This window comes from Alternaria ethzedia, assembly GCF_023757985.1.
Source record: "Alternaria ethzedia strain BMP 0044 chromosome Unknown scaffold_11, whole genome shotgun sequence".
Classification (NCBI taxonomy): domain Eukaryota; kingdom Fungi; phylum Ascomycota; class Dothideomycetes; order Pleosporales; family Pleosporaceae; genus Alternaria; species Alternaria ethzedia.
Window position 1 is genome coordinate 493,661 of NW_026056204.1, and position 26,282 is coordinate 519,942.

Here is a 26,282-nt window from a genome sequence, read left to right on the forward strand (position 1 = left end):
TATGCTGGGCGTCGAAAAGGCTGCGATACCCTTCTTTGTAGACGACTGTACATTGTCTGTGTTTATGCATTGGCGTTTCTTGTTTCTTCATTTACGACTAATGCGCTCACGACTGTATCTTAATGATGGAACGACCTCTTCACGACCTCTATTGGTGTTCGAGTAATTCGCAATAGTTCTTAGGGTACTCCGGAGCAAGAGCCCAGATTTAGACAATTCAAAACATAGAATAAAACTCTCTTATGCTTCGTGCATCATGCGTGTTATTATTCAAGAACCATGATCCCGTTCTACTAATCACGCTTCTGCGCCAGACATCATGCCCGATACCGAGACAACAGCCCACTTGACACCCATCCACAACATACCGCACGTCAACCCCAACACTACAAGCATAACCACAATCATGCGCCCCCGCATCTCAAGCGCGTCGCCAATCTCCAACTTGGCCATTTTTCTAATCTTCCTGTTCAGATGCCATGACTTTTTCTTTTTCCTCTGCTTGGGCATCTCCTCGCCTTGCTCGTCTGGTCGCGGCCCTATAGCGTCATGAGGCTCTACGTGTCCGATGGTTCCTCTTCGGCCCCATGTTGAATCGTCGGGGTCTTGGTAGGGTTCTGGATCGAGCCAGCTAGACGGGGCGAGGTAGGTGAGGAGAGAGAAGCCGGGGGAGTGGGCTTCGGTGCGGCGGGCGCGATTGCGGTAGTTGACGAGGAAGAGGGAGAGGAGGAAGGATATGAATAATACAGGCGTCAAGATAATCTTTGAGGTTTGTTAGGAATGAAAGAGTAGGTTCGTCGTTGAAATTGGCTTACTCTTGTCAAAAGCGATTCTTGGTCGTCGTTCAGCTCGTTTGCTGGAGAAGATGGCAGCGAGGGTATTGGTGTGGTTGCGAGTTCCTCGAATGGGTCTGATTTCTTCTTCTTGTGTCTCCGTCGTGTAGCTGGGGGTGAGGGAGGTGGGCTCGGTGGAAGATGCTGGTTATGACGGAAGTCGTGTGCTGCAGACATGTTGTTCAGCAGAACGCGTGCTGCAGCCAATTGATTGTGGGTTGAAGAATGTTCATCCAGTGTTTTCAATCAAGGTACCATACTGAGCATCTGTGTAACAGGGCCTGTAGTCCTTTTTGGTTAGGGCGTTGGGTTTGGAAAGATGGGCAGCTGGCAGTAAGACGGTGATCTTGCTGGGTACGATGCGGCAGGCTACGGATGACGTGTGGTGCCCTACCGTTCATAGGGCTTGCTAGCCTGCGCCCGACCGCGTTCCACGCAAGCGTTCGAAAACGATGTCATAATGGGTCCAGACTTTTCCATCGACAGCGTACCCATCTCCTCCCGAAGTTAGGTTTACTATGTCGTGAGCAAGGGTCGCGGGGACTCCCGTGGGGTAATATACGCGTATTGCGACGCATGCATTATCGAGGTCGCGACTACAGCCAAGTCGCATCATGCGATATTACCCGCAAACTCCACGTTTCGTGATCGACTCAAGCATTAGCATAGCCCCCGGCTAACCGCTCTTCGTACACCTGGAGATTATTCGCATCGTTCTTCGCATACTTCGCCAAATGGGGAACGGGGTCGAGGATCTCCGACTCGACCGAACCCCCGAGAGCCCGCAAACGCGAGATAACATTGTTGCCTGGAAATCCTGGCCTACTATAAGTTTCCGTGGTCAGCAGTAGTCCTTGTACGGCCGTTAAGCGGGCATTATTCAGCTTCTTTCGCTGACCTAATACACGGACCTAACGGACGAAAGACCGTCCGAACCTCCTCGATTTGCTTTGAAACCCCATCACTGCCAGCAGCTTACGTCTGACTTCTTGCTACCACTGAAGCCTCTTTATTTCTCATCAACTGGGTCCGTTTGTGCCTGCCACAACAAGTTGCGGACGCGATAATATATCCATCAACTTCCGCGATCCGGAGTGCGCCGTGCAGAGCCGAGTCCGGACGAATTCGTCGCAAGAGCTAGGTTCGTGCGATCGGGGTGGTTGGAACACAACGAATCGAGATGCCCAAGGAGGAGACGTTACCGACACGCAAAAAGATGCGTAAGGGTACGCATAGCTGCTTCGAATGTATGTGAATCCAGTTATTGCCTTAGTTGAATAATCACTCTACACCACACTGCTACGCGTCACTATTCCTCTTTTCTTTTGCGTGCATCATCACGCCAACATCCTGCTCCAATCAATCTTTCATCGTCTCCATACTGTGGGCCTTTCTGATGGAGTTTAGGTCGTCGCCGCAAGATCCGATGCATCTTCCAGCCCGACAATCCGGATGTCTGCTCAGAATGCTTCGCGCGCGGCAGCAGGTGCATCGACCAAGAACATGCCAACCCGGAAGTCATTGTCGACCATAGGAAGAACCTCCGTGAGCGAGTATCACGACTAGAGGCCTTGGTCGACACGTTGCTAGAAGACAAGACTGTCAAGTCAGAAAGCCGGAGTCAGAGCCAGAGCTTAGCCGACACCTCATCACCAAAAGCACCTACTACTTACCACAAGGACACCTTCCCACCGACTCCTCTTTCTTCAGGAGCCTCGTCCAACATTTTCCAATTGCCGAACAACCAGCGCGCTGCTTCAGACCGAGGTCACCATATACCTATCCTCTCTGTGTTCGAAGATGCAGTATGTATTTCAACACTCTAAGCTCTATCTGATACTTACTATCTACAGCTCAACGATGCCGAAGCACAAGCGAAGGCCCGCAATTGTCCTTTGGAGCAATCAACACCAAAGCCCGGAGGAGCGGCTGACGATCGGTATACAATAGAAAACAGACACGACGATGACATAGCTGCTGGAGCCACCATCGCGCACTCCGCAAAACGAGAGAAATGCAAGCAAGCATTGATTGCGATGCTACCGCCTTACGATCAACTCACCAAACTTCTCAACTCGAACAGTGACTGGTGGCAGACATGGCGGAGAAAATGCAGTGGCACCTCCGGTCCTGAGCAAACACTGCCTCAATTCGCTGCGCAAGCCCTGACGACTGGAAACATTGGCGCGATTGCTACTGTTGTCCTGTCAGTCGGAATCTGTTCATCGGAGGATGACGACGATGTTGAGCGCTACATCGAGGCTGTGGATCGATGGTTCCTGTCCGATGATGAGTATGCAGCAAGCTTGGAAGGCCTGGAGTGTCTCATCTTGAAGTCCAAGTGGTACGCGGATGTAGGTCAACCACGACGAGCTTGGATCGCATATCGAAAGGGCTTGATGTATGCCCAGCTCATGGTAAGTTCATGCTGTCACAAACCGCCGAACTGAGACTAACTCATGAAAGGGACTGCACCGTAAGCGCACAGCCTCAGCACCACACGAAAGCATCTGGTGGGCTTTGTATCACGGCGACCGGTTCCTGTCTCTCTTGTTGGGTCTTCCATACGGTGTCACTGACGCGCATTGCGACCTGACGATGCCTGATGTTGGCGACGGCACATACGTCCATCCCCTGGTCGGTATCACGAAGCTCTCACAGCTTGCAGGGAGGGTCATCGATCGTAACCAGGGAGTCGCCGAACAGTCATTCGCCTGGGCACTGCAACTTGACCAAGAACTGGAAGACCTGTGGAAGAAGTTCGACCCGGCATGGCTAAACTACACAGAGTTACTCGCCGACGCGGAGACCAATGCGGCAGAACTGCGAGAGCGAATCATGGGTCAGATTATCTTCCATCAGATCCGTGTGTACCTGCATCTGCCGTTCATGCTCAAAGCAGCATCGAACTCACGCTTCTCGTACTCGAAAACCGCATGCCTGAACGGCTCACGAGAAGTACTACGGCTGTACCAGTCTCTGCGGATGGGACACATCCAGCCGCTCTACGAGTGCAAGGCTATCGACTTCATCGGTTTCACAGCTGCAGTTCTTATCCAAATCGGCCTACTCAACTTTGGCATGGTCTCATCAACCTCAGGCAGCGGACCTACCCCTAAAGAGATTGAAGAAGACGTACGACTCATCGAAGTCAGCATCGACATATTCCGCCGCGCATCGAGCGAAAAAGGAGGCAAAGTCGCCGCTCAGTCTGCCGAGGTGCTCGAAAAGATGATGGGCAAGTTCAAGGGCACAAGCAACGAGCTAGACGAAACCTGCACCGGAGATGCCAACTTTGTCATCCCATACTTTGGTACCATCTCCATCAAGAGAGGGGGCCAATTAGTCAAGAAAGGCCCAGCCCCTCCTGGTCGTTCACCCAGCATGGGGAGCTCAAGGTCTCCCGGGACATCAGCACAACTCTACACACCCACGTCGGAGAAGCCGTCGCGGACTTCTTCAGACGTCTTCTCGCAGCCCACACAATCGCTCAATGTCACGCCCAAGACGTCCGTTTCCGCAGGTACCGGTACTTCGGCCTTCAACTTCACCGACCCCTCGCCCTTTGTGTCGTACGACGGCTTCTACAACTGGAACAATCTCAACGCAGATGACGCATCGGCGACCGGCGCTGCTGCAGGAGGCACGTTCAACTCGCAGATCAACGACGACAGCATGAACAACTTCCCACTGCCGACGAACAACTTCTCATGGCAACATATGCCCATGGATATCGATCAAGATTGGTCTTGGTTCTTGAACGATGCGCAGACGACCCAGGGTATGGGTAATGGTGTGCCACCAGCGCCCACTGTACCACTTGATTTCAACGCACAGGGCTTCCCTGGCTTTGGCTGAGGGACGAAGTGTTGCACAGGCGTTTATGGCGGGTTCACATTCACTACGAGATACGTAGCCGTGTACGAGAAAAGTATGGGGCCATGTACGATAGCAAGTATTTGTGTAGATGGGTTCAGAGTTTCTTTTTGATATCCGAGCTGCTAGATGCTACTCCACTCTCGCTGGCAATGTGCGAGGCAATTGATCTTTCTATTCAAGAACATGACCCGAGACCTTGAATGTGTGCCTACAAAGTCCAGATAACAACCCTTCCGTCCACACCCGTGGAACTGATCTTGGTGATGCCGCTTCCGCTCTCTTCAAAGCTTCGGATAGTGTTGATGGTGTTCTGGTGCACAGTCTTGAGCTTGGTGTCATCCGTGCCCGACTTGCCCTTGAGATCCATCTGCCTGAACATGTTCAACGCGCTCTCCTCACGCTGATCCGATAGACCAGGTCGGCTCTTAGCCTCCAGACTTCCAGTAAGCTGCCAGCCAGACTCGTCACCCTTCAGGCGGTAAGCCTCACAGTTGTATCCGGCAGCGATGATCTCATCCTCAGAGCTCCACAAGAGCGACATGAAAGGCAAGACTTGAGTGCTGACACTGAGGATGGCGCGGGGAGCTTGTTCGGGACCGCTGGGGTATACGACGGTGAGGGTGCTGTCGTGGGATGCGAATGCGAGGGCGTTGCCCGAGGGAGAGAAGGCAACGCTGTGGACCCAACCGGCGGTGTTGTTCAGGTACTCGCCGCAGATAGTGTTGAACGGGAGGCGCTCTCCCCATGCCGAGGGCTCCGGACGCGCGTCGACGTTCTTGATGAAGGAAGAGAGCACGCGAGCGTGTCCGTCGGTAGATCCTGCGGCGAGCAGGACCGAGTTGGGGTGCCAGGAGACACAGGTGATGGTGGAGCGAATGGGCTTCTTAATGTGCTTGGAGACCCACCAGTTGTCCTCCTCTTCAAAGTAGCAGACGGGGATCAAACGAGCACCAGAGCCCACGGCGAACTTGGTCTCGGAGGGTGCCCAGCGGACACAGGTAGCAGCGCGGTTGATGCGGAGGAGCACCAGTGTGGGCTTCCATCCCTGCGGCGAAGGCTCCCACACGTAGGCATTGCGATCTGTTGCTTGCATTAGCTGCCTGCTCCAGCCCACCAGATAGCTCCGAGCTTACCCTGCGAGCAAGTCACAATCTTGCCAGAGTTGGGTGCGATATCGACACCGGTAACTGTCTTATCGTGACCTGTGAGCTCATCCTTAAGCTTGTACCCGCTGCCCGTCTTCTGGAAGAGGTCGACGTTGTTCTCGCGGGTTACAGCGAGCGTCTGTCGGTCGGCGGAGAAGGAATGGTCCGCAATGGGATGGTGGAAGAGGTGGTGAGCTTCAGGACCAGACATGATGGATATGAGGGTAGGCGTGCAATAGGAGACTCTCTACTACTGCCAATTGGTGTTTTGGGTTGCAAGCTGTGGAGCTTTGGGAGACTTGGTGACGTGGGGCTGCTGGCTGGCTGGCTGCGATGCTGCGGGTGTTAGCGTCGTCTTGGCTTTCCCGAAAATCACGGCGACTGCAGCTTCGACATCAACGCGAATTGGGGGGTTTTGCTACGCGACGGGCAATTCTTGACACAGTATGATATATGTCACCCTGGAATATATACACGGATGCTAACTATGTCGCAGAAACCGCCATCATGATCCTCAGGCGCCCACTTCTCAATGCGACATCCGCAGTGTCAATACCGAAGACATGCGTACGAAACCTCCAGCACTCGATCCCCATGCGCCCGGTCCCTAAGCCCATACCATTCATTCCCGATCACACCGCCTTCCTCAGCGCAATTGGCCGCGGCCTATCCGCACACGCAACCAAGATACCGTCCTGGGAAGCCCTCTTCACACTCACATCGCCGCAACTGAAGGAACTCGGCGTCGAGCCCGCACGCTCAAGACGTTATCTCTTACAATGGCGGGAGAAGTACAGGAACGGAGAGTATGGTATTGGAGGAGATTGCAAGCACGTTCAAGACGGTGTGGCGGAATTGAAGGTCGTCGAAGCACCAGTACCGCCAAATCCCGAACTCGGCAACACCATAAGTCCCCGCTCCGCAGCTGCCACGGCAACACACGATCCGGGTACGAGGAAGCTGGTTGTTAATGTACCGGTCGGTGCTGAAGCACCAGTCGAGCCCGTCGAGACATTACCGAAGGTGCAAGGCGTTATCGTCAAGGGTGCGAAGACGATCAAGGGCAGCTTTGTAGAACCAGTCAAGGGAAGCGGAGGTCTACGAGCACGGATACGGCTGCAAGAGGGTATTTGGGAAGTAAGGAGAGGACACAAGGTCGATGGTGGCGAGAGGAGGAAGGCAGAGGTGCGGGCGAAGCGAAGGGCGGCCGAGAACAAGGAGAAGGCGAGGTAGATCTAAGTGTTGGGCATGAAGTAACAGATACCGATTCTTGTACAATGAATGTTATTATACCTAAGTCTATGTGTACGACGTCAGAAGACCAGCCATTGGCACGGTGGATGACCCGGGGTAGGGGCTTCAGCCGTAGTGGAACTATCTGACAATTCGCCCCAATCTCAAGAGGCAGAGAAGCTGGCGTTGGAGCAGCCCAGAGTGTCAAAGCCGACACATACACATTCCACTGTGCTCGATAGGACCAACGACCGCTACCCTTCCTCGCTCACATTTTAGGGCTTCCCCTCTGCTCCAATCCTCTCAGATCCGAAGGTGATCAAGTGCCTGCTTCTCTCTCAAGGATCGTTGTATGGGTTGCTATAGGCGATGTCCTTATGACAGAGGGAAGAGAAGCATGGGAAAGCTTTCTTCGCACTCTTTTGACGCCTCGAAGAGTTCGTCTACAAAGAACGTGAAAGCGCATACTGTTGCGCATGCTGAAACGGTAGAACCTTACACTTTTGAAGTTCTCTAGCCTCTATTAGCAGCTCATGTTGATACGACGAACTTGAGCCGTAACTGGGAAAAGGGCCGGTGCTGGACAATTCAGAGATAAGTCGGGAGAGAGAGGTACCATCGCGATGGCGCTACACGACAGGGTCCAATGAACAAAAGTCTGTTTCCATATTAGCAAACCAGATCTCAAAGTGTACATCAAGACTGAACAAGTCGGTAACATCTCAGACAATAAGTTTTCGCACATTGAGACCACGCGTTCGGGTTCTCTGCTGCGAAGTATCTATAGAGGCGCATTCGTGGGAGATTAGGCCATGAAGCACGTCGTGTCATCCTGGATGATAAGAAGGAAGGAAGGGTCTTCAAGGGCACACGTACCAGATTTCTATTGAGAGTGACATTATACTACCTATTCGTTCTCTCCTGCGTCCAGGTGAGGTGAGGTGACATGCATGCGCAGTCCCCAGTACCCGGTATGCGAGATGCAAGCTTGTACTAGCCGCAGGTGTGAACGCAGCTGCAAGATGGCTGGAATGGAACGATCAAGTGAGTGCCGCACATCAGGTGAATGGGTTAGGAACCCGGGGGATTGTGAAGACACGGGAAAATTTCGTAGGTTGAGGTTGGGTGTTTGTGTTGTGGTTGCCTGCCCTGATCTATGACAGCAAGTAGGTATGACGCTAGTCCTCATCACTAGCGCCACTTCGTTCCTGCGTCTCGCTCTTACCTCATCTGCAACATTTGATTCGACGGGGAAAGACCTATTGAGCTCGAAATTTTAGAGGATCTCTTGATGCACCTACGGATATCTTCTCTCATCCCGCAAGAATGGTCTGTAGGCAAGTTTTGAGAAATACTACCTCATACTCTCCAAACTACGAGCCACCCTGCGAGAATGTGTCTTCCACTCATCATCATATCAACACATGTTATATCACCCACAGCTGCTTTGGGAACTCATAGATTCTACCCAAACTATATTTCATATCCAACATGTCATCCCATTGCTCGCCTATAGATCACGCACCGCGACATCCACAAGTCTCCGCCAAATCCAGCTCTCAGCAACACAAAACACACAACGCACAGCATTCCATGACCAGCCAGCGGCCACAAAAACGCCTCGAGCAGATAGTCTCTCTTCGGAGATTGCAACATAGCACTATGCAGATACGCCCCTCCCGCACCCGTTATACACGAGAGCCGAGAAACCCTTAGTTCCCGGCGTCCCCTTTCCCACGCCCATCAGCTACGCCACGATAACGCCTCCCGCCCATTATCGTCACCGTTACCGTTACCACTAACACAAACTTTGCCCCGCCATTAGGCTCGACATGTGAAAGGAGGGGTCACTTCCATAAATACAAATCAACCAGTCTCGCACATGCAACAATAAAAGATCGAGACCATGTTTGTTGTGCGATTATAGATTCTAAGCTCAGCTACTCACCTACCAGGTTTTCGCTTCCTCCCAATTGTCTAAGAGTGATTGCGTGTGTTATATACAAAGATAGATAAAGGGAAGATGATTGATTGTATGGCGCAAAAACGAGCCTTTCCATGGTTTCGAAAGAGACAAGAAAGTGACAAACTCCGTGTATGCAAAGAACGCAAGAGAAAGATCGAAAACGCCGGTTGTGTATGCAAAGAGGCTAGGAAATTAACAGGTAAATGGTGTATGTTCAGCTCCAAGTCGCGCTGCATGAGTCTTCGTATATCATCGATCTTTTTCTTCTGGTGTCCCTTTGTTTCTGATTCTCTCTTTCTCTTCCATGGGTGATTATTGTAATGGGTCGATTATTTCTGTCTCAACTGTACAATACGGTATTAATGCTTTCTGTTGACCGCCGCTGCTATAAGCCACCACCAAGACTATGACGGTATTAGTCTACGAGCTCTTGCCCGCTTCAAACACCTTGTTCATGAACTCGTCCACATCAAGTTCAACCTTCTTTTCGCGAAGTGTCTTTGCAACCTGCGCTGCGTCACCCTCCATGCAGCTGCCTTCCAGTATACTGAGTATAGCGACGGCAGCGCGTGGGACGTTCTTGTCGCCCTCGATGGTGTAAATGTCCATGATGCGCGCGGCGTGCTCAACGCCTAGACGACCGCAGAAAAGTGAGCCGAGGGTGTGGAAGAGGTAGTCTCTGGGTTCAACTCGTAGCGTCTCTAGCCGTTGAGCCAGACTGGACGCTTTCTTCGACAGAACGTGCAGTGTTGTGGAGTAGGCGGCGTGTATGGCGTTTTGGTCGTGGATGAGGAAGGACAGTGGCAACGGGCGGTTGAGCAGATTGGACAGGGTGACGAAGGCTTGCGGCGCGGCAAGGTTCAATAAGAGCAATGCGGCGATGTGATGTATGTCGAAACTTGAATGTGGGATGTCCGGGCGGTACATCGAATAGGCCAGGCACACATCGACAAGGTCCCGGTGCAGCGGCTGCTCGTCCTCCGCCGCTTGTGACGTTCGTGCGGCAAACATCTTGAGTTCGGGGAATACTGCTTGGGTGCTTTCGACAATGTAGACATAGCGGCCTCCGAGCGCTTCGTGGCCATGTGTCTTCACTTCTTTGCGTGCTTTCTCCAAGGCAATGTTGTAGGTAGCTTCTGTGACCTCGAGGTCGTTTCCAATCGCTTTCTGCCAGACTTGGCCTCGCAACCGTGGGGGGATTCCGTTCCACCACATCTTCCTGTGCGAGGCACGTAACTCGGAGTTGGTCATCTCGGTGGCCCAGTTTGGTAGCAGTAAGCTCGACCAGTATTCAGCCTTGATGCGGCTGGCCTTTTCACGGGCCAGGGCTTCCTCTTGGGCGCGTTGGGCCTCGAGACGTTCTGCGATTGTTAGCCATTTGTTGTCGCAGATGGAGCTGGAGCCTTGGGAGGCGCAGAAAACTTACCGGCTTCCTCGATACGAGCCAACATGCGCTGGTACTCCTTGAGGTGCTTCTTCTCCTCCTTGGGGTTCTTGGGTGGGAGCCACGAAGGTCGGGTGCGCGAGAGGTACTTCTGCTTCTCAACTGACGGCTGGAAAGGGTCGATCAGAGGATCGCTCTTGCGAACAGGCGGGAGTGCTGGTTTTTTGCTCTTTGGCTCTGGCTGGCTCATAGACGCTGAACGCGTGAGACCGGGCTGTTGCCGTGAGATTTCTTGCTTTCGCTCAAACTCGGATTGGAACTCCTCTAGCTTCTCTGTGATCAACTTGGCGTCGGTATCTAACGCGGTGTACGTCTCGGCCCATGTGTTTTGCTGTGCCCCGGGTTGGGGAGACACGCCCCTGCTAGAAACGTTGGGTGAGGGGGTCCGCTGGGAGACGCGCGCAGAAGGTGCGGGAGATGTCCTCGAAGACGAAGAGACGCCAGGATGCGGTGACATTAATGGTGGACTTTCTCCGGCCCATGACGCCGGCGACCGATCCTGAGTAGGGCGCGGCGAGATGGGAACATTCCAGATGACAGCGTCTTCAGGGAGCTCGTCGTCTTCATCGTCGCACTCTGCCTCCCTTTCTTTTACAGTTTTTCTTTTCGAGTCCTGCCACGACTGCCTCCTGGAGCCCAAGCCCGGGGACGGCAAGACATCGTTCCGCGAGCTCTTGCGAGATAATGTGCGGGGTCCAGAAGCAGACTTGTGTGTGTTTGAGGGGGATGGCGAGCGCGAGGAGCGCTGGGGCGCGGCAAGGCTCAGGCTGGAGAGCGAGGGGACAGAGGGCGAGGTGAAGCCTCTTCTGGCCTGCTTGCCGGGGGCGGAGAGCTGGGCCTGCTGGCGGACGGCGTGGTTGACCTGGCCCTTGAGGCTCGGGTACTTTTGCTTGGTGGCACCCGTCAGGTCGCGGAAGGAGTGGGCCGAGTGCGAGTGCGGGAGGCTCCTGGTGGACAGCGAGGCGCGCGGGGCTTCGAAGAGGACGCGATTAGACGGGCTCGCAGGCACGGGGAAGGAGGAGGGCCCACCTGATGCTTCGTCGAGGTTGATGTCCTCAAAGTGCGAGAGGTTCTCCGTCGTGCCCATGAAGTCTAGCAGCGTGGACGAGTGGATGCTGGACGACTTGGACGACTTTGAGTTTGTGAGGTCCGGCGGGCTGCCGGGCGGAGCGCCAAACGTCTGCTGGGCATCGTGGGCGTAGGTGAGGGTGGCCATGAGCGGTCGGGGCGGTCGTCGCTGGGTGTCGATGCGGAGTGGTGTGCCAATGCGGTGAGGCAGTCGGTCGTGGTTCGCCCAGCTGTCGTCGCGGTCGCAAGGGGCTTTGATTAATGAAGGCACATAGCTATGCGCGGAAATAATGTACAGCGACTTGGCGGGCGAGATGTAGTGCACGTCGGCGTCGCAGTCTTCGCTATCGCCCGCTTCGTAGACAGGAGGCAGTCGCTGGTGATGCTGCACCGCCGGCATCTTGGTCGATTCGGCGACGCAATTTGCGGAACTCGCGCTAGCCCCTGATGTCGGGGGACAGGGATGGACTCCAGTGGTGGGCCTCGCAGTGCTCTGGACCCGTCAGCGGCGCAAGATGCCTTGGTCGAGTTTAATTGCAAGCAGCCGTCGGTTCTACGTTGGGAATGGGATCGGGCATGGGAGCAGAGGGCGAGGTTCTGGCGATATGTGAGATGCAATCGTGCTTGAAACCGCAAAACCAATACGGCGCCGACTGAGGCAGGTATGCTTCTCCAGCCCGACCCCGGTTCAATGCGCCTAGCCAGGCGTTTTGCGACGCTGTCCCTCTGCTGAGAGCCTGCATAGTCGACCCCGGCTTCTTTGGGATGGGGTTGGTGTCCCAGCCGTCGCATCTACGCTTGACATCACGATACCAGCGTCGGCGGGCCAATCGCGTGCCGTCGAGCGCTGTCGCCTGCTCGACGCGAGGCTTATCAGGAGCAAGTAGTGGTCCGCCTATACACTACCGCGCCTTGCCTCAGTACTACCAGCGCTGCAATATGCAAGAAAAAGACATAACGACATCATCCTCTCTGCAGTCCTTCCGTCACTCCCGACAGCGCTGCAGCCAAGGCCCAAGGCTTGCAGTCGTGCCCACATGCCGCCGCTAGACGTGGGCGCTCGGCGTGGGCCCCCGGCCACAGATCCTTAGTGCTTTTCCCGAGTTCCTATCCCGTCACCACACACGCATCCACACCTGCACCTCCCAACATCTTCGCTATATGCCTAGCCACTGCATTATCGCTGGAACCCGCTTTTGCTAGCGTGTTAAGCTTTCAGTGCCAAGTTATTGCCTCCTCCAGCATGCGTCGCTCCGCCATGTCAGACATGCGCGCTGCCGAGAGACATGTCTGCAGCCAGGCTAGCAGCGCGCGATGCTGCGTCTGCTTGCGCTGAAACACCGTCTGAAAAGCTTTACAAGCCAGCCTATCCCTTCAATTAGCATATGTTGGAAACCGGTAATACGAGCCCCGCCATGTCATCTTGCAAACCGTGGAGGCGATCTAGCCAAATCGCAGATCGTGCATCCACTTTCTGTGCAACACGGAAGCTTAGCCACACGTACCATTGAAGCTGCCGCCGCGAGATGACGCCCTGCACAATCTTTGCCTCTCTGCTGCCGCGCGAGCGTGAACGGCGCTGTAGCATCACATGGGCTAGTGCAATCATGTTGTCTACCGTCTCTGCAGTTCCCTCCGTCAGCAATTTCCTTCGCTAGCGTAGCCGGCGCAATCACGATCGCTCGTGGCGTGTGCCGTGCTCGCTTTCGTGCTATCAGACCATCATTCATTACCACGCCCACCCTCCCACGGGACAACCCCGCACGAGCATCGATGGATTGGGCGTTGGAATATTCGCAACGGGAAAGTTTAGACGTACTGATAAGCAGCTTCGAACACGTCGTTCGCACCTTGGATAGCGCGCGTGCGTACTCGAGGCACCTCACCGCCGCTTCAAGAAAGCTTTGATGCAAATTCGCTAGTACCGTTGCCACGCTGTTCAACGATGGATCGATCAGCATGGCCTTCAGCTGGATCTTGAATCCGCTATCAGAAATCAGTAAATTGTCGGACTTTTCACCCCGTCTATGGCCCGATTGACCGACGGTGCATACCGCGATCTTCGAGACTTACTTCAGAGCTTTGCGATGGAACGTTTGGCCAGGCATTTTGGTCAGATCTACAGTCAAAGAGTCCTCAACACCTGGTACGGTTAGCATCTGAAGCCGTAAATAGACATTGTGCGCGCAATGCCACCTACCGGCCTTTGTAAGGCGTTCCGTTTTCTTGCTGACTTCCAGCGTCGTCGTATCGATACAGACGCCGCAATACGGGAATTTACCATCTGAGCCGCTTGTCGCTATCCGGTCTCCTTCTTCTGTCGTGACATCGAAGTTTGCCATCGACTTTGAAGGCTTGATCACCACGCCGTATTCCGGGTGGCCTTTGTGCATAACGCGTACGAAGCGCTGAGCATACTCTTCGTTGATACTGATCAAGAGGAAATCGTCGAGCAGACGAAGAAGCAATGAATCTTCATCAAGCACAAATCCAAGTACATCGCGTTCCAGTTGAGCGTAGAAGAAGTTGCACAAGATGCTCGATAAAACTGAGCCCTGTGGTATACCAGTCTTCTGGCGATAGAAGCGCTTCCCCATTTTAACGACATTCCTCTCGATATGCTCCTGTAAGAGCTGCATCAAGTCGTCCTTGGTCTCGCGCCGCTGCATGTTGGTATTAACAAAGACGGTATTGGCCTTTGTGCCCGCCAATCTATCTTGCACAAGTTGGTGGAAAGGCGTTACACTCGTCGCTGCCTCAGTATGCGGTATGTACTTCTTGAGAGGCATTGGGTCCACATGTTTACCGCCGAGACGCTGTAGAGGACCCAGGGGGAAAATCTCCACATGTTTGCCGGTGTTGTAAGCCTGGATCGACATGAGACTGTCGATCATACGCAGCAAGCGTGACTGTGGTATAGTGTCGAAGCAAGCCTGAACATCAACCTTAGCAAAATAAAGCCGAATGTCGCCGAGTCCCCGCTGTCGCAACGATGCTTTGAAAGATGCAAGCTTGGGAAGCATATCCCCGACGGAGAAAAGTGAGCAGCCGAATTTATCGGGACGCAACGACTGCCTCAAATTAGCCATAGTAAATCCGTCAACGCAAGCGGCCACTGACCTTCTCGTAGGTAATCGCGTTGAAAGCTGGAGTCATCACTGAATTGATACTTCGTCCGAGAGTCATAGTCCCATATCGCATCACCTGCTGTCTTCTCTTGAGGTTCATGATAGTCCGGAAGCCCTGTTTCTTCGGAAGGAGACGGATATTACTGAAGCCGAGCTGGCGTGCGGACAGCAGTCTTTCCGTGCTTTCAGTAGGCATCTCCTCGAACATGTTCATCCGTAGTTCCTTCAAAGCGGGCTCTGTTAACATCCGCCAAATATCATGGCGGAAATAGAATAGTCTGTTCCGATGCGCGTTGGACTCCGTTACGTGGAAGTTTGTGCGGACCAGAGGAACGAGGAAAGAGTCGAAGAGCCAGTAGACGAATTCGAGAAATATCTCCGTACGTTTATCTATGTCCGACTTGGACACCTTTGTGTCGTCGTCTTGGCTGGGTGGGCGTAACCAGGCTATGTTCGTGATCTAGGATCCCTTAGCATAGCTCCATGCTCAATGTAGGGGAATACGTACCTGTATGTTCTGTGTAACCTGATGTAGATTGAGCGATTCGAATCTACGCATGTCGACGAACTGGTCCACCCAATACATGAGGGTGCGATGGTTATGCTCGTTGCCCCAGAATCTTTCTGGTATAACCTTGGATATGACTGCGCGACAAAAGGCCGATACGTGTGCTGCTGGACACGCCAGATCTGTGAAACAGGTTTCTTGAACGGTGGGATTTCCAGGAGTAGGCCGCGTTTTCGTGCGACGATTGAGTGGATCTGCGATTGATCGTACATCTGCCTTCGGCTGGAGTGCGCTTTTCCTCCAATCTGGTTTCGTTGACACGGGTACCCCCTATATGAGTCAGCAGACTTCCTATACATGTCATGGAGAAGAGTACCTCGATTGGACAGTAGTGGCGCAGCATCTCCATATACGAGCACCGCTGGTTGCGGACCCGAAGTTTGTCCACCAGTTTAACAGCGTCACCCCGGAGTCTCTTGGGTATTCGCTGCTTCCACTTAGCTATTTCCTGGGCGTCTGTCGCTTTGGGTCCCAGTTCCCGGCACATGGCGGTATGTATATCCTTCTCGCGCAGCGTGTAGTCTTTGAACGGCATGGCTGTCTCACGATGATCCACCTTGGAGGTGAAGACGTTGTGCAACCCGAACTGACGTGGGAAGATATACCGCATGACATGTACTGTCTCTTGCTTGTCTTTCCGATCAGTGAACCGATTGAGAACATCTATGAATGGTTAGCCCCAATAAAGCACTCGAAGAACAGTGACAACGCACGAATATGGCGCATGCCAAATCTCACACCACCTTTCGCATTGAGCGCTGCTTTCGCATAAAGCATGCGACTGCGCACAAATGTAATAGCACCAGGCTTTTTGCTTTCAATCTTGAGTTGTGAAGGTTTGATGGGCGCTTCCTTATCCGCGTTGACTCTTGCGATGTTGCTCTTCTGATGTTCATCCGATTTCACCTCATGCACAGGAACCCCAGAGAGCTGGTAGTAGTTGCCCATATCAGCACTGACCAAGATGAATATGGAGCACTCTAGAAGCATGTCCATGATAATGCGGTCTCCGCCCTGGCCGAGCAATGCGTGCAATCGACACCAGACTGGCTCTTTCAAAGTCCTCGCGTAGCTATTAGGGAGACGTTCTTGCAGACCAGGAATAGATGAACTCGGATCCTCGCTGTTCCTGTGTGCACGGCGATTGCTGCCTGCAGATCTTTGAAAGCCATAGCAGAGTAGATGTGCTGGTTTGTGAGATGTTGAACGTTTGAACAAGCGCCATATCACGAAGTCAACAATCTGGGTATATTTAGTCGAGTTCTTTGAGCGGAACACTATGAGCAGGCGATGCGTCGTATGACCTACTTCGGATTGCCTGTAGTATCCCGGCTTGAACGTGCCGCCCGGAGTGCTCTGCGATCGTTGTTGGGTGAACGCTTCGATATCCTTTTCACGCTCCTCGGTGAAACTCGTCGTTTTGTCCTTTTCTGGTTGGACGCCTGAGGTGCATACTAATGCTGAGTCGAGCAACTGCACAACGGCATTGTCAAGGCCATCCGTGGTGCTTTTGTCTCCAGCGGGTATTGCATGTCCAAGTTGCGAAAGCTTTCGGTACCTGTTCTTTGACGAGCTTGGGAGCCGAGAGAGTAGATACTGGCGCAGAGTAAGGACTTCGGGATAGAGGCGTTGTAGGACTGGATGAGTAGCATTGACAGTAGTGGCCTTAGTGGATTGGTCACCGGCGCCCTTTGCTTTCTTACGGATGCCCGTACCGCTATGGGCGCTGCGTTTTCTCTTCATGTCGTTATAGGCGCATGCATTGCATGCGCAGTCGCGTTGTTTGATGCTTGTGGTGTGTGAGTGGAGCTCGTGAGGTGTGTTAATGGGGTTAGCGCCGACGCGACTGCACGCGTCGGCGCGTGACTTAAACAGGGAGTCGCATCAACTCTGGAATCCCTGTCACAACCCGCGTACAGTTATGCAGCAGGTTCAATTTATACTATATCGAAGCATCATCATATTATGAACAGGTCAAGTTAAGCAATGCGATCTTATTTGACGCTCGTATTCTACCTAAGTACTTTCTTAGAGTTCTAAGGCGTCAGAATGGACACATGGATTTGAGGATCATCCGGTGCTGTACGAATAGTATTGAAAGACAGAACCATCAATCCAAGTCTCTCTACATCCGCGTTCGCTAAGCCTACTTTACCTTACAGGTCTAAGCACCTCCCAATCCCCCATATTGCGCATATCGTCCGGCTCATCATCCATCAAATTCCTCCTACTACTCCCACCACTTCCTGTGCGCGGCGGCAATGCCGGCTTATCACCGTCATCATCAATCAGATTCTGCACTGGTTTCCTCGTCATATTAGGAGGCGGAGCCATTGAGCGTCTGGCTGACTGCGGAGGATATGCCCTCGATTCTTCTTCCGGGGGATCATCGCGGTAACGTTGTGGAGGGAGTGCGAAGGTTGGTCCTGGAGAGGAACCCTTGGAGAGGAGAGAGGGTTTCTTGTTTGGGATTGGTGGTGGGGCTGGTTTGCGAAGGACTTGTGGTTTACTGGAGGATTGTGTTTGGGGGAGCGTATTTGATGCGCGGTAAGGTAGGTTGCTGGGAAGGGAGTGTGTGGACGCGCTTGAGCCACTACGGCGGAGGTCGCTGAGCGAGTCTCGTGCACCGTCTGAACCAAGAATTTGAGTGGCATGTCCTGGATATAACGGAGCAATCATCTTACGAGCCGCGGGCTTCTGCGTTGGTGGTAAATTGGTGGAGGGGCCATTGAAGTCGACTGTGCGTGCTCTTTGTGAACCGCGTGCTGGTGGTGGCTCGGGTCTGCGACTGCTCGGCATATGCCTAACATCTATCCAGTCTGGCTCTGGACTAGGCGTAAACGGATTGCTTGGTCGATTCGGGTTTGGAAAGTGGTTGTTAGATGGCGGTTCCACGCGTGCTTTCGCCGGTAAACCTATTGAATATGAGTATCCAAGCTATAGCGGGAAAGATAATGGAAGTACCGTTGTCGAGCCACCACTTCCTCCGATCTGAGCTTGCAGGCGGCAATCCTGGCTCAATGCTGTCGTACCCAAGCAGATCTTCGTCGTCAGTTTCATCATCACCCAGACGGCCCGCCGCGTGGGTATCGCCAACCACCTCTCTTCGTTGTTTGTACAAAGTAGCCTTCATGGCATCTTTCCTCTTTTCATCAACCCTTTGCACCAGTATTTGGAACGTTGCATAGACCGGCCGGTGGTCGGAGAAGCGAAGTGGTGCATCGTTGTAGTGGATTTGTCGGATATTGTCACCCTTGCGAAGTACACGGTCACACCAGGCAGGAATGCGTGCTTTCTCAGACGTATCGTATTGATTACTGTTGAGATCGTACTTGTACGTCGGTGGGAAAGTTATGCGGGCCTCGGAGTAGTACGGAAAGGTCAAACCAGCTACCATCTGGAGGTTTAGCTGCTTTTCGTTAGCTATGGTCTATACAAGCAGAACACGATTATTTACCTGGTCGTTGTCGTACAAAGTCTCGAGGTCACCAACGTGACACAGCCGTTGCACCTTCTCATTGTTCAGGCCAATTCGGTAGTTGAAGTCGCCAAGCCATATCACAGTGTCATGGTCTTCAATTGATCGGTTCCTTTGAAAGCGTAGACCATGGCTGATAGTCTTATAGTCGCGGTTGCGCTCTTCGTAGTTGGCAAAACCAGCTGCGAGATGGGCCGTGACAAGGCAGATTGAGGTATTGGCGTACTCAAACCGGATGGCTACTGCTCCTTTGTTGCCAGCCATACCCGACATGCCAGTCTGGAGTATGTTTTAGTGCAATACGTAAGATGGAGTAAATGTGGACATACCTTCTTTAAAGCGCCTTCAACGTTCTTGATATGCGTGAGGCAGTCGGCCCGGACAAAGACCGATAAACTCGCGCCCACCAACTGGCCGCCTCTTAGAATAACATACTCGTCTTTTCTGTGCTTTTCGGCATTCTTGTTCAGACACGTTCTGACAGCTTCCTCCCAAGCCTCGCGTCTGTCTGGGTCTGTCGACATGATTTGTTGAGGGCTTAATTCGACAATCTCTTGAAAGCCTACAGCTACTATCTCTGGGCACTGCTGTGAAGGATCGACATCTGGGCATAGCCAGGGCGAAAGATCGCTCTTGATGCCACTCGTCTTTCCGTTCAGGTTGAATGTGCCGACAAGGATATTGATCATCTCGGTCTCTGAATACTCCGCAGATCGTCGCGCAAGCTCTGCGACCACATAGTCGTTAAGCGGGTCATATAGATGCACTGGAACCTGGCCAATCAGTCTCCCAAGGAGCATGTCGATGGTGTTCTGTCGCCCTTTATCCGCAAAATTGTTAATGTACATTCGGGTGGCGCTCTTACGAGCGTCTGCCAGAGCACCGGCAAGCGACATCTTTCCAGATCGAGTAAATGAGGACTTCAGCGCTCCAGTTCCCGCATAGATCTTTGAAAGAGCATCGCCATTGTCTGCCCACATACTTGAATGTCTGACCCAGAAGTCCTGACTGGCTCGAAGACCTTTGTGGCTCAAGAAGATTTCCAGCGCCATCTTGCTGATGATGGTTTGCACGAGATTCGTTCGATCAAGACAATCCAAGCAGTTGGTTCGGAAAACACCCTCCTGCTGTAGTATGCTCATTGTCCGACGGACAGCGTAGTCTTCCCCATTGTGTCTGGCCACCTCTTCCACATCTTCAGAGAGATAGTACCCGAATCCTTCGGCAGAACCTTGGATCCACTGAGCAATCATGCTAGCCATCTCATAGCCACCGGGTCCTCGCGTCTCGGCATGAAAGTCATATTCCGTAAGCTTGATGAGATCATGCTGCCGGTCGTTGAGGTTGCTTCCTTGATTCAACGGGCTATTCCTGATGTGCCCACGATATCTATGCGTCAACTCTAACTCGTTTTGTTTTTCGTTGCTCAGCAGGTTTACAACATGAGTTGTGCCATAGCTGAGTTCCAGATTATCAAAGTGCCTGTCAAAGGCGGGCTGTGTAGCTTCCGGCGACCGGGTGATGGTAATCTTTTGTTGGTTTGGGAGGAGACCAGCCTGCTGTTCCCAGAAGATGGGGACACTTCCTCGCACCTGCACATAAGAGAAGCAAGCTCCCGACGGCGCCCAGTATATTGTTTCGCTTTCCACAAAGTTTGCGACATTCCCATCATCATCGATGCCTCGCGAGTTGAACCTTGTGCCCGCCCGCTTGCAGGATAATCTTGAGATGAGCGTCATGGACGACGGCATGCCTGAATCCTGTACCCTGATGGGGGCCGAAGACTTGGGAATCGTAATGGTAAGTGCGAAACCGCGGATGGCAGATGTCAGGATCCCCGAAGCATCCAAAGCGTCCTTCTCTCTCGGCGCAAGGCGGCTTCTAAAGTCTACCAGTGGCTGGATCATGTATGAGTTCCATAGAAAGCCAGCGTCTAGACTGTCGATAGAAACGGTTGCGGCATCGGTTGTGCGGTCTTGTAAGCGTCTGGTGAGGTCGAAGTCTGAGCTGTAATAGAAGGTTCCACTGCTGAGTATCTTCTTGAGCGCCAGACACGGGTGTTCCATGGGAGATTGCTCCTTCCTGCCACCGAAGCCCATCTCATATCCTTCGTCATCGATTGTATCCGTGGGGTAGGGGTTGACTTCGTCGTTGAGCAGGGTATCGTAGCTTGTGCTGGTTAGACAGTAGAAGCCGACCGAGTATATCCTCTGCACCGTCTCGCCAGGCCGTACTGTCGCCACCTTGCTCGCGCCATTGACGACGACGAGGAAGACATCGCTGTTGACGGTGATCAAGCCCAGTGTGCCGTGTACGTTGACCGAATGCAGCGCGCGGTAGTCTTCTAGATCGATTTCCTCCAGCCGGGTGAACTCGACCATGCAGCGCGCGACGCCGGCGCCATTGCTCCCCAGTGACGTGGACGAGGCATTGGGGTTCCCCGACTGTTCGGTGGTGGACGAGCTGTGTCGGAGGACGAGGGCGTGGGTCGAGGTCGCGAGGGCGATCGCGCGGTGTGGGTAATCTTTGATCAGGACACGGATAGACATGGTCGGAGGTGGACGGGGGCGGAGGAGGAATGCGCGGGTGCTTCGATCATGCTCGGGGTTCTGCTACACGTCAAGGCAGTCAAAGCGTTTGCGCAAGTATGACGGTCGCGGCAAGTAAGCACGTGTGCTTTGGCGGTTGCTCTCAGCGCGCAGGATTATGTTGGCCTGGATGCTGATCGCAACCCTAGATGTACACCACTCGACTGGTGCCCGATGCTTTACAAGGCTGTCCTGGCCATCGCTTAGGCGTACGCCGGCAGCCAGAACTCGACACTTGGGCTGAGAAACATGTGGAGCTGATTCTCTCCGTCTCGGAAAGTGCGGCGCGACGTCTTTGCTGGTTCGTGCATCGCGTCCAGGTGCAACATAACCAACTAGTGACCTCATAGCACGAGCAGTTGAACATGAAAGTAGATTAGTTTGGAAAAAAAGCTATAGACAACCGCACCATAACTATGAACAGATGCTGCAAGTCCTTCAAGACATAAGTAGTGATATCAATCGTAAGCCAACAAAAACGTGGTTCCCAAACAGACACTCATCTCTGCCTGTACGCAACTCTGGTGTTAGTTTCCGTGTAGCTGCCCCTGGGGTCTTCATAGCCGCCCCGACTGCGACTGCGCTGTCTGCTCCTGTCGCGCCTCTGGTATCTTTCATAATGGTCGCTCTCGCTCGATTGAGGCTCCACGTATCTGTAATGCTCGTAGCGAGGGTTCTCTGGACTGTAGTTGCGTTCGCGCTCACGCCTGACCTCTCGCTCTGTATACACATACTCGCTGCGGCTAGGGCTCGATGAACGAGAACTCATGCTAGACCTGGGTGAGACTTCGACGTAGTGTGCACCGCCATGGCGTGACTGGGTGTGGTAGGAATGGTGAGAAGAGATGTGGCTAGGCGGTGGAGGTGGAGCCGGCATGGGCGCCGGGGGAGGAGGCTGCACGAACACAGGCACAGGCTGCGGTGCGGGAATCTGGAGAGGCTTTGGCGAGGGCACCGCGACGTAGGATGCGGAGGGCCGTGGAGAAGCCTCGTGCACAATCTCGGTGCGCGAATAGCGGCGCTCGATGTCGCGCGACTGGCGTGATGCGCGGCGACGGGGCGGGGAGCGGTTCCGCTGGACGACGCGGTAAGGGACGATGTGGTCCTCTTCCGGCTTGACTTTGACCAGACACATGGCGCTTTCACCCTCGGCAGGGTATGCAGTGACAGCGAGGCCTCAAAAAGTGGGAAGCTGCGACTGCGATCGCGATGTGATTCGCGCGACGATCAACGTGGGGTTCGATCGAGGGCGGGACGGGGCGCACCACGACTGAGTGAGAGGCTCAGCGAGCGCAACGAGAGCTGGAGAAGATGGGTAGACAGGCGCAGAATGAGCGGCACATGAAAAGGTCACCAGAGGCTATGTATATGTCCTACAGATCGGGCAGCCGGTGCCCAGCCACACAGCTGACCCCCATGTCGATTCCATGCTGCTCCGCCTTGGAACTCAGCATGCGAGTGTGACGATGGGGTCTGGGCTTTTCTGACAGCTGAGTAGTACTAGCGTCCTGGTCACCCTGGTTAGCCTCAGGTACGGACGGAGCCGCCAATGTCAACAAGCAGGGCAGAGTAGATAAACTTCATATTGCAATAGCCGTCTACACTCGTGATTATCATGCTGCATTTCACATACGACCATCAGACATGCCGCCACTTTTCCCGTCCCGAAATATCATACAGCCTTCACATACGCTGTTCACTCTTCCACAGGTGCTGTGCGACTGCCCGGCATGCTACCTCGCTCTCAGGGTCCCTAGCTAGTTTCCCGGTGTGTTACTTTCTAGTATACATGGGAGTCTCTGGGCGGGCCGGGCGGTGTAGGCTTCCTATTTCACTTCCTAACCAAGGTGCTTGCTGAAGTTAGGCCATGTTTACCACTAGTCGTCCATGGGCTTGTCTTCCAGTGTGACACCTCTTGGCGCTGCTGTGTCGTCACTCCTCAAGCTGCCGGTAGAGTCCCGATTGCCCCTCGTCAAGCTGCCTGCGTGTTTCCGTGGGAAAGGCACCCGGGTACTTGATGGCGCTGGGTGCTCGGCGGGAGCAGGAACAGGAACAGAAACAGTTGCAGGCTCTGTTGTACCATTAGTGGTTGCAGTGACTTCTTCGTTGGTAGGACTGTCGTCGCTTCCAGGTACTTCAAGAGAACCACGATCTCCCTTGCTCCTTCGCGTTTCGGTTGGTGACGATGTGTTCACGGGGAATCGAGTCTGACTTCGGTCACGGCGATGCGAGCCAGAGACACGTGATCCAGGTGCTGGTGATACCGCACGAGGAGAGCGTTGAGCTGCAATGGCTCGTTGGCGCTCTTCCATGTTTGCTCGCCGGTTGCTCTCATCCGTCGAGATCGCGCGTGGGCGCTGTGCGCCCGAGGCTGAGTGGGTGAGCGTGCTCGCGCGCTTCAACTCTCCAAAAATGGCATCCTTGTGCGCAAAAAGGTCACGGACGAGGCGGTAGCTGTAGCGCTCGTTCATCGTCAAACTCGATTCTTGTCTTGGCCTCAGGATGCATGGTGCGAGTGCATTGGCCAGTGCTGTAACATAAGTCTCGTCGGCCGATGTCAACTCAATGAGACGAGTGAAGTGTGTGCAGATCGCGTCGAGCGTTGCGATGTTAGCGAGGCGGAGTTGGCCAAGGGTAGATTGCAGAACAGAGACCCGAGTCTCTTCGGAGACATCTGTAGCGGTGGTGCTGTAGATGGTCTTGACAATCTCGTAGACGTGAGAAGAAACCAGTGAGTCTGTTACGATTAGCAAAGGATCTGATGATGCAGAGTGGACACCTACCAGGAAGTTCCAACAGGTACAGTTTGAGGACGCTCGCAACAATCGGTACATCGTACTTCTCGAGTAGTTCATCTGGGAACCTCTTTCCAGTGTTGATCTCAGCTCGGAGGGTGTGAGTCTGCGCCAGAGGAACATCAACGAGCCAGATGCCACGACGTGCTTCGTCACCCTCCAAGTCGGGGTAGTGGTTGTCTAGGAAGGTGAGAACTGTCGTAATGAGTACCGGAACACGCTTCTTGTCTGAGCGAGCCCGAGCCTCCAAATCTACACCGAATGTTTGTTCTGTCTATGTTAGTATATAGTTGCATCTCGATATACATCGTGACGTACCGTCTACTGAGTTGTAGTAATTCTCATAAGTCGTGACTCTAGGCACGAATGGCCCTGTCCTGTAGTTCTCGAGCATGTATCGGAGATCGCCTAGGGGCTGAACTGTCTCCTGGAACAGCATCATCTTGTCGACGGTGCTCTGCAGACTGGGAATTACGTTGCTGACAGCGCCAGAGAAATCCAAGATAACTGCCTTGATAGCCTTCAACCTGTCCAATTCGCAACGCTCCATGAATTTGAGATGGTCCACCATAGCCTCTTCCAGATTGCATCGTAGCGAGTCAAGCTTCTTGACTGATGCCTTGTAGCGCTCATCGGACTCGTGTGCCTCCCGCCTGAGCCTCTCTGCTGGTGTCTCATTCGGGTACTGGTTGTTGAGCGGGTTCCATCCCTGGAGGTATTCCTGCACGGTCGAGACGGGCGAGTCCACGGCAATGCTGTCGGCTGAGGAGCTAGACATAGCGGTAGAAGAGCGGGCGAGAGGCTGCTTCTTCTCAGGCAGTCCGGTCACCTGGAACGTCTTGGGCTTCCATTGGTAGTTCATGCGGGAGCTGTTGGCGAATGTGTTTCCCACGTTTCCCACTAGGCGCAGAAAGCCGTGTGCTACCAGGTCTTGACCAATGCGCTCGGCATAGCTCACGGTGGTTGCTGCCATGTGCTTCTGGATGTATTCGGTGATATCGGCACCGCTTGAGCAGTTCTGGTAGGTGCCGAGAATGGGAACCTTGACCTCTGCAATCTTGATGTTGTCCAGCATGTGCGTGAGGATCTTCTTGATCTGGTCGGGCTGGTACGTCTCGTCACCAAGATCAATGGGCTCCTCTTCCTCATTCTCCGGCTCCGACATCTTTATGGTGGGCACCTTCATCTTGGGGCTCTGTGCGGCCTCGCTCTGGGGGTCCTGGAAAGCAAGCTTGTCCTCCTCCTCCAGGTCTTCGACGAGCCGGCACTTGTTGTAGTATTGCGATCGGTACTTGCGGACAGCATCGGCCTGTCGGTCGTGGATCTTGATGCGCGATTGGAGGTCGTCCTGGGAGTTCTGCACGCGGGCGGCATGCGCTTCGCACCAGCGACCGAACGGGTTCACGACAAGCTCGCGGATGTTGGACGCAATCTTCTTGTGGTTTGCGGCCGCTGCCTCCATCTCGGTGCGCACGCCCTCGTAGGCCTAGTACCAGTTAGCCTGGGGTTGTCGCCGTGTCTCCTGCTCACGCACCTTGCGCACGCTTGCGCCCTCATCTCTGCTAAAGCCCCCGCCTATGCGATCTGTGGCTGGTGTAATCGAGGACAGGCTGTTTCCGTAGGCCTCCTCGGCATCGGCTCGCATGCGGGCCACGGTCAGAATCTGCTGGTTTTCCTGCACGCCCTGCTGCAGCTTGCCAAAGAGGACGCCCAAGCCTGCGAGAGTTAGCCCGCGCGGGGTGGTGTTGGGTGCGCCTGCAGCTTACCTCCGGCATAGTCGCTCGACCAAAAAGAGGCCGCAAAGCCCGTCGTCATGGCGGCGTGTGAAGTGGGGTATCAAAAAGAAACAACCAAGTTGGGTACGTGTACGGGTGTGGTCGGTCAACGGCCGTAGTGAGCGCGCGGAGAAGTGAGTCTGGGGAACACGCAAGCGCAGGCCCGGTGCTCGAGCGTGGGTGACGTCGCCCTACAAAGAGGCTACTCGCGTAACGGGCAGTGCGTCGTGAGTGGGCGCAGCGCAGTGGTACTCGACACGGGCGGCGGCGGCGGCGTCGGGGAAGCGAGGGCAGTGACTGACTGAGGCACGTCGGTGTCAGGAGGGTTTTGCAGGCCGCAGCTGGGGCACGACTGCAGAAGAGCTGAGAGCTGAACGATGTC

General features: G+C 54.0%; 7 protein-coding genes across 7 annotated transcripts; 2 read left to right on the forward strand and 5 right to left on the reverse strand.

Moving 5' to 3' along the window:
- Positions 1-297: 297 nt before the first annotated feature.
- On the reverse strand, positions 298-1,010 carry J4E87_005419 (uncharacterized protein; the record flags this gene model as incomplete). The annotated part of the gene is made up of 2 exons (XM_049377032.1): positions 298-762; positions 816-1,010. The coding sequence occupies 2 exons, from the start codon at positions 1,008-1,010 to the stop codon at positions 298-300; spliced, it is 660 nt and encodes a 219-aa protein (XP_049233257.1).
- A 1,039-nt stretch (positions 1,011-2,049) lies between these two features.
- Positions 2,050-4,691, forward strand: J4E87_005420 (uncharacterized protein; the record flags this gene model as incomplete). Its single annotated transcript, XM_049377033.1, has 4 exons — positions 2,050-2,059; positions 2,241-2,638; positions 2,687-3,250; positions 3,300-4,691. The coding sequence occupies 4 exons, from the start codon at positions 2,050-2,052 to the stop codon at positions 4,689-4,691; spliced, it is 2,364 nt and encodes a 787-aa protein (XP_049233258.1).
- A 229-nt stretch (positions 4,692-4,920) lies between these two features.
- On the reverse strand, positions 4,921-6,068 carry J4E87_005421 (uncharacterized protein; the record flags this gene model as incomplete). The annotated part of the gene is made up of 2 exons (XM_049377034.1): positions 4,921-5,792; positions 5,846-6,068. The coding sequence occupies 2 exons, from the start codon at positions 6,066-6,068 to the stop codon at positions 4,921-4,923; spliced, it is 1,095 nt and encodes a 364-aa protein (XP_049233259.1).
- Positions 6,069-6,364: 296 nt separating this feature from the next.
- On the forward strand, positions 6,365-7,090 carry J4E87_005422 (uncharacterized protein; the record flags this gene model as incomplete). Its single annotated transcript, XM_049377035.1, has 1 exon — positions 6,365-7,090. The coding sequence occupies one exon, from the start codon at positions 6,365-6,367 to the stop codon at positions 7,088-7,090; it is 726 nt and encodes a 241-aa protein (XP_049233260.1).
- A 2,386-nt stretch (positions 7,091-9,476) lies between these two features.
- J4E87_005423 (uncharacterized protein) lies at positions 9,477-11,968 on the reverse strand (the record flags this gene model as incomplete). The annotated part of the gene is made up of 2 exons (XM_049377036.1): positions 9,477-10,417; positions 10,483-11,968. 2 exons carry the CDS (start codon positions 11,966-11,968, stop codon positions 9,477-9,479), a joined length of 2,427 nt encoding a protein of 808 aa, XP_049233261.1.
- A 1,669-nt stretch (positions 11,969-13,637) lies between these two features.
- On the reverse strand, positions 13,638-21,291 carry J4E87_005424 (uncharacterized protein; the record flags this gene model as incomplete). The annotated part of the gene is made up of 10 exons (XM_049377037.1): positions 13,638-13,711; positions 13,769-14,639; positions 14,689-15,156; positions 15,205-15,341; positions 15,475-15,927; positions 16,005-17,001; positions 17,425-18,179; positions 18,229-18,673; positions 18,722-19,021; positions 19,072-21,291. 10 exons carry the CDS (start codon positions 21,289-21,291, stop codon positions 13,638-13,640), a joined length of 6,720 nt encoding a protein of 2,239 aa, XP_049233262.1.
- Positions 21,292-23,207: 1,916 nt separating this feature from the next.
- On the reverse strand, positions 23,208-25,940 carry J4E87_005425 (uncharacterized protein; the record flags this gene model as incomplete). The annotated part of the gene is made up of 5 exons (XM_049377038.1): positions 23,208-24,067; positions 24,114-24,395; positions 24,444-25,611; positions 25,660-25,841; positions 25,892-25,940. 5 exons carry the CDS (start codon positions 25,938-25,940, stop codon positions 23,208-23,210), a joined length of 2,541 nt encoding a protein of 846 aa, XP_049233263.1.
- Positions 25,941-26,282: the final 342 nt, after the last annotated feature.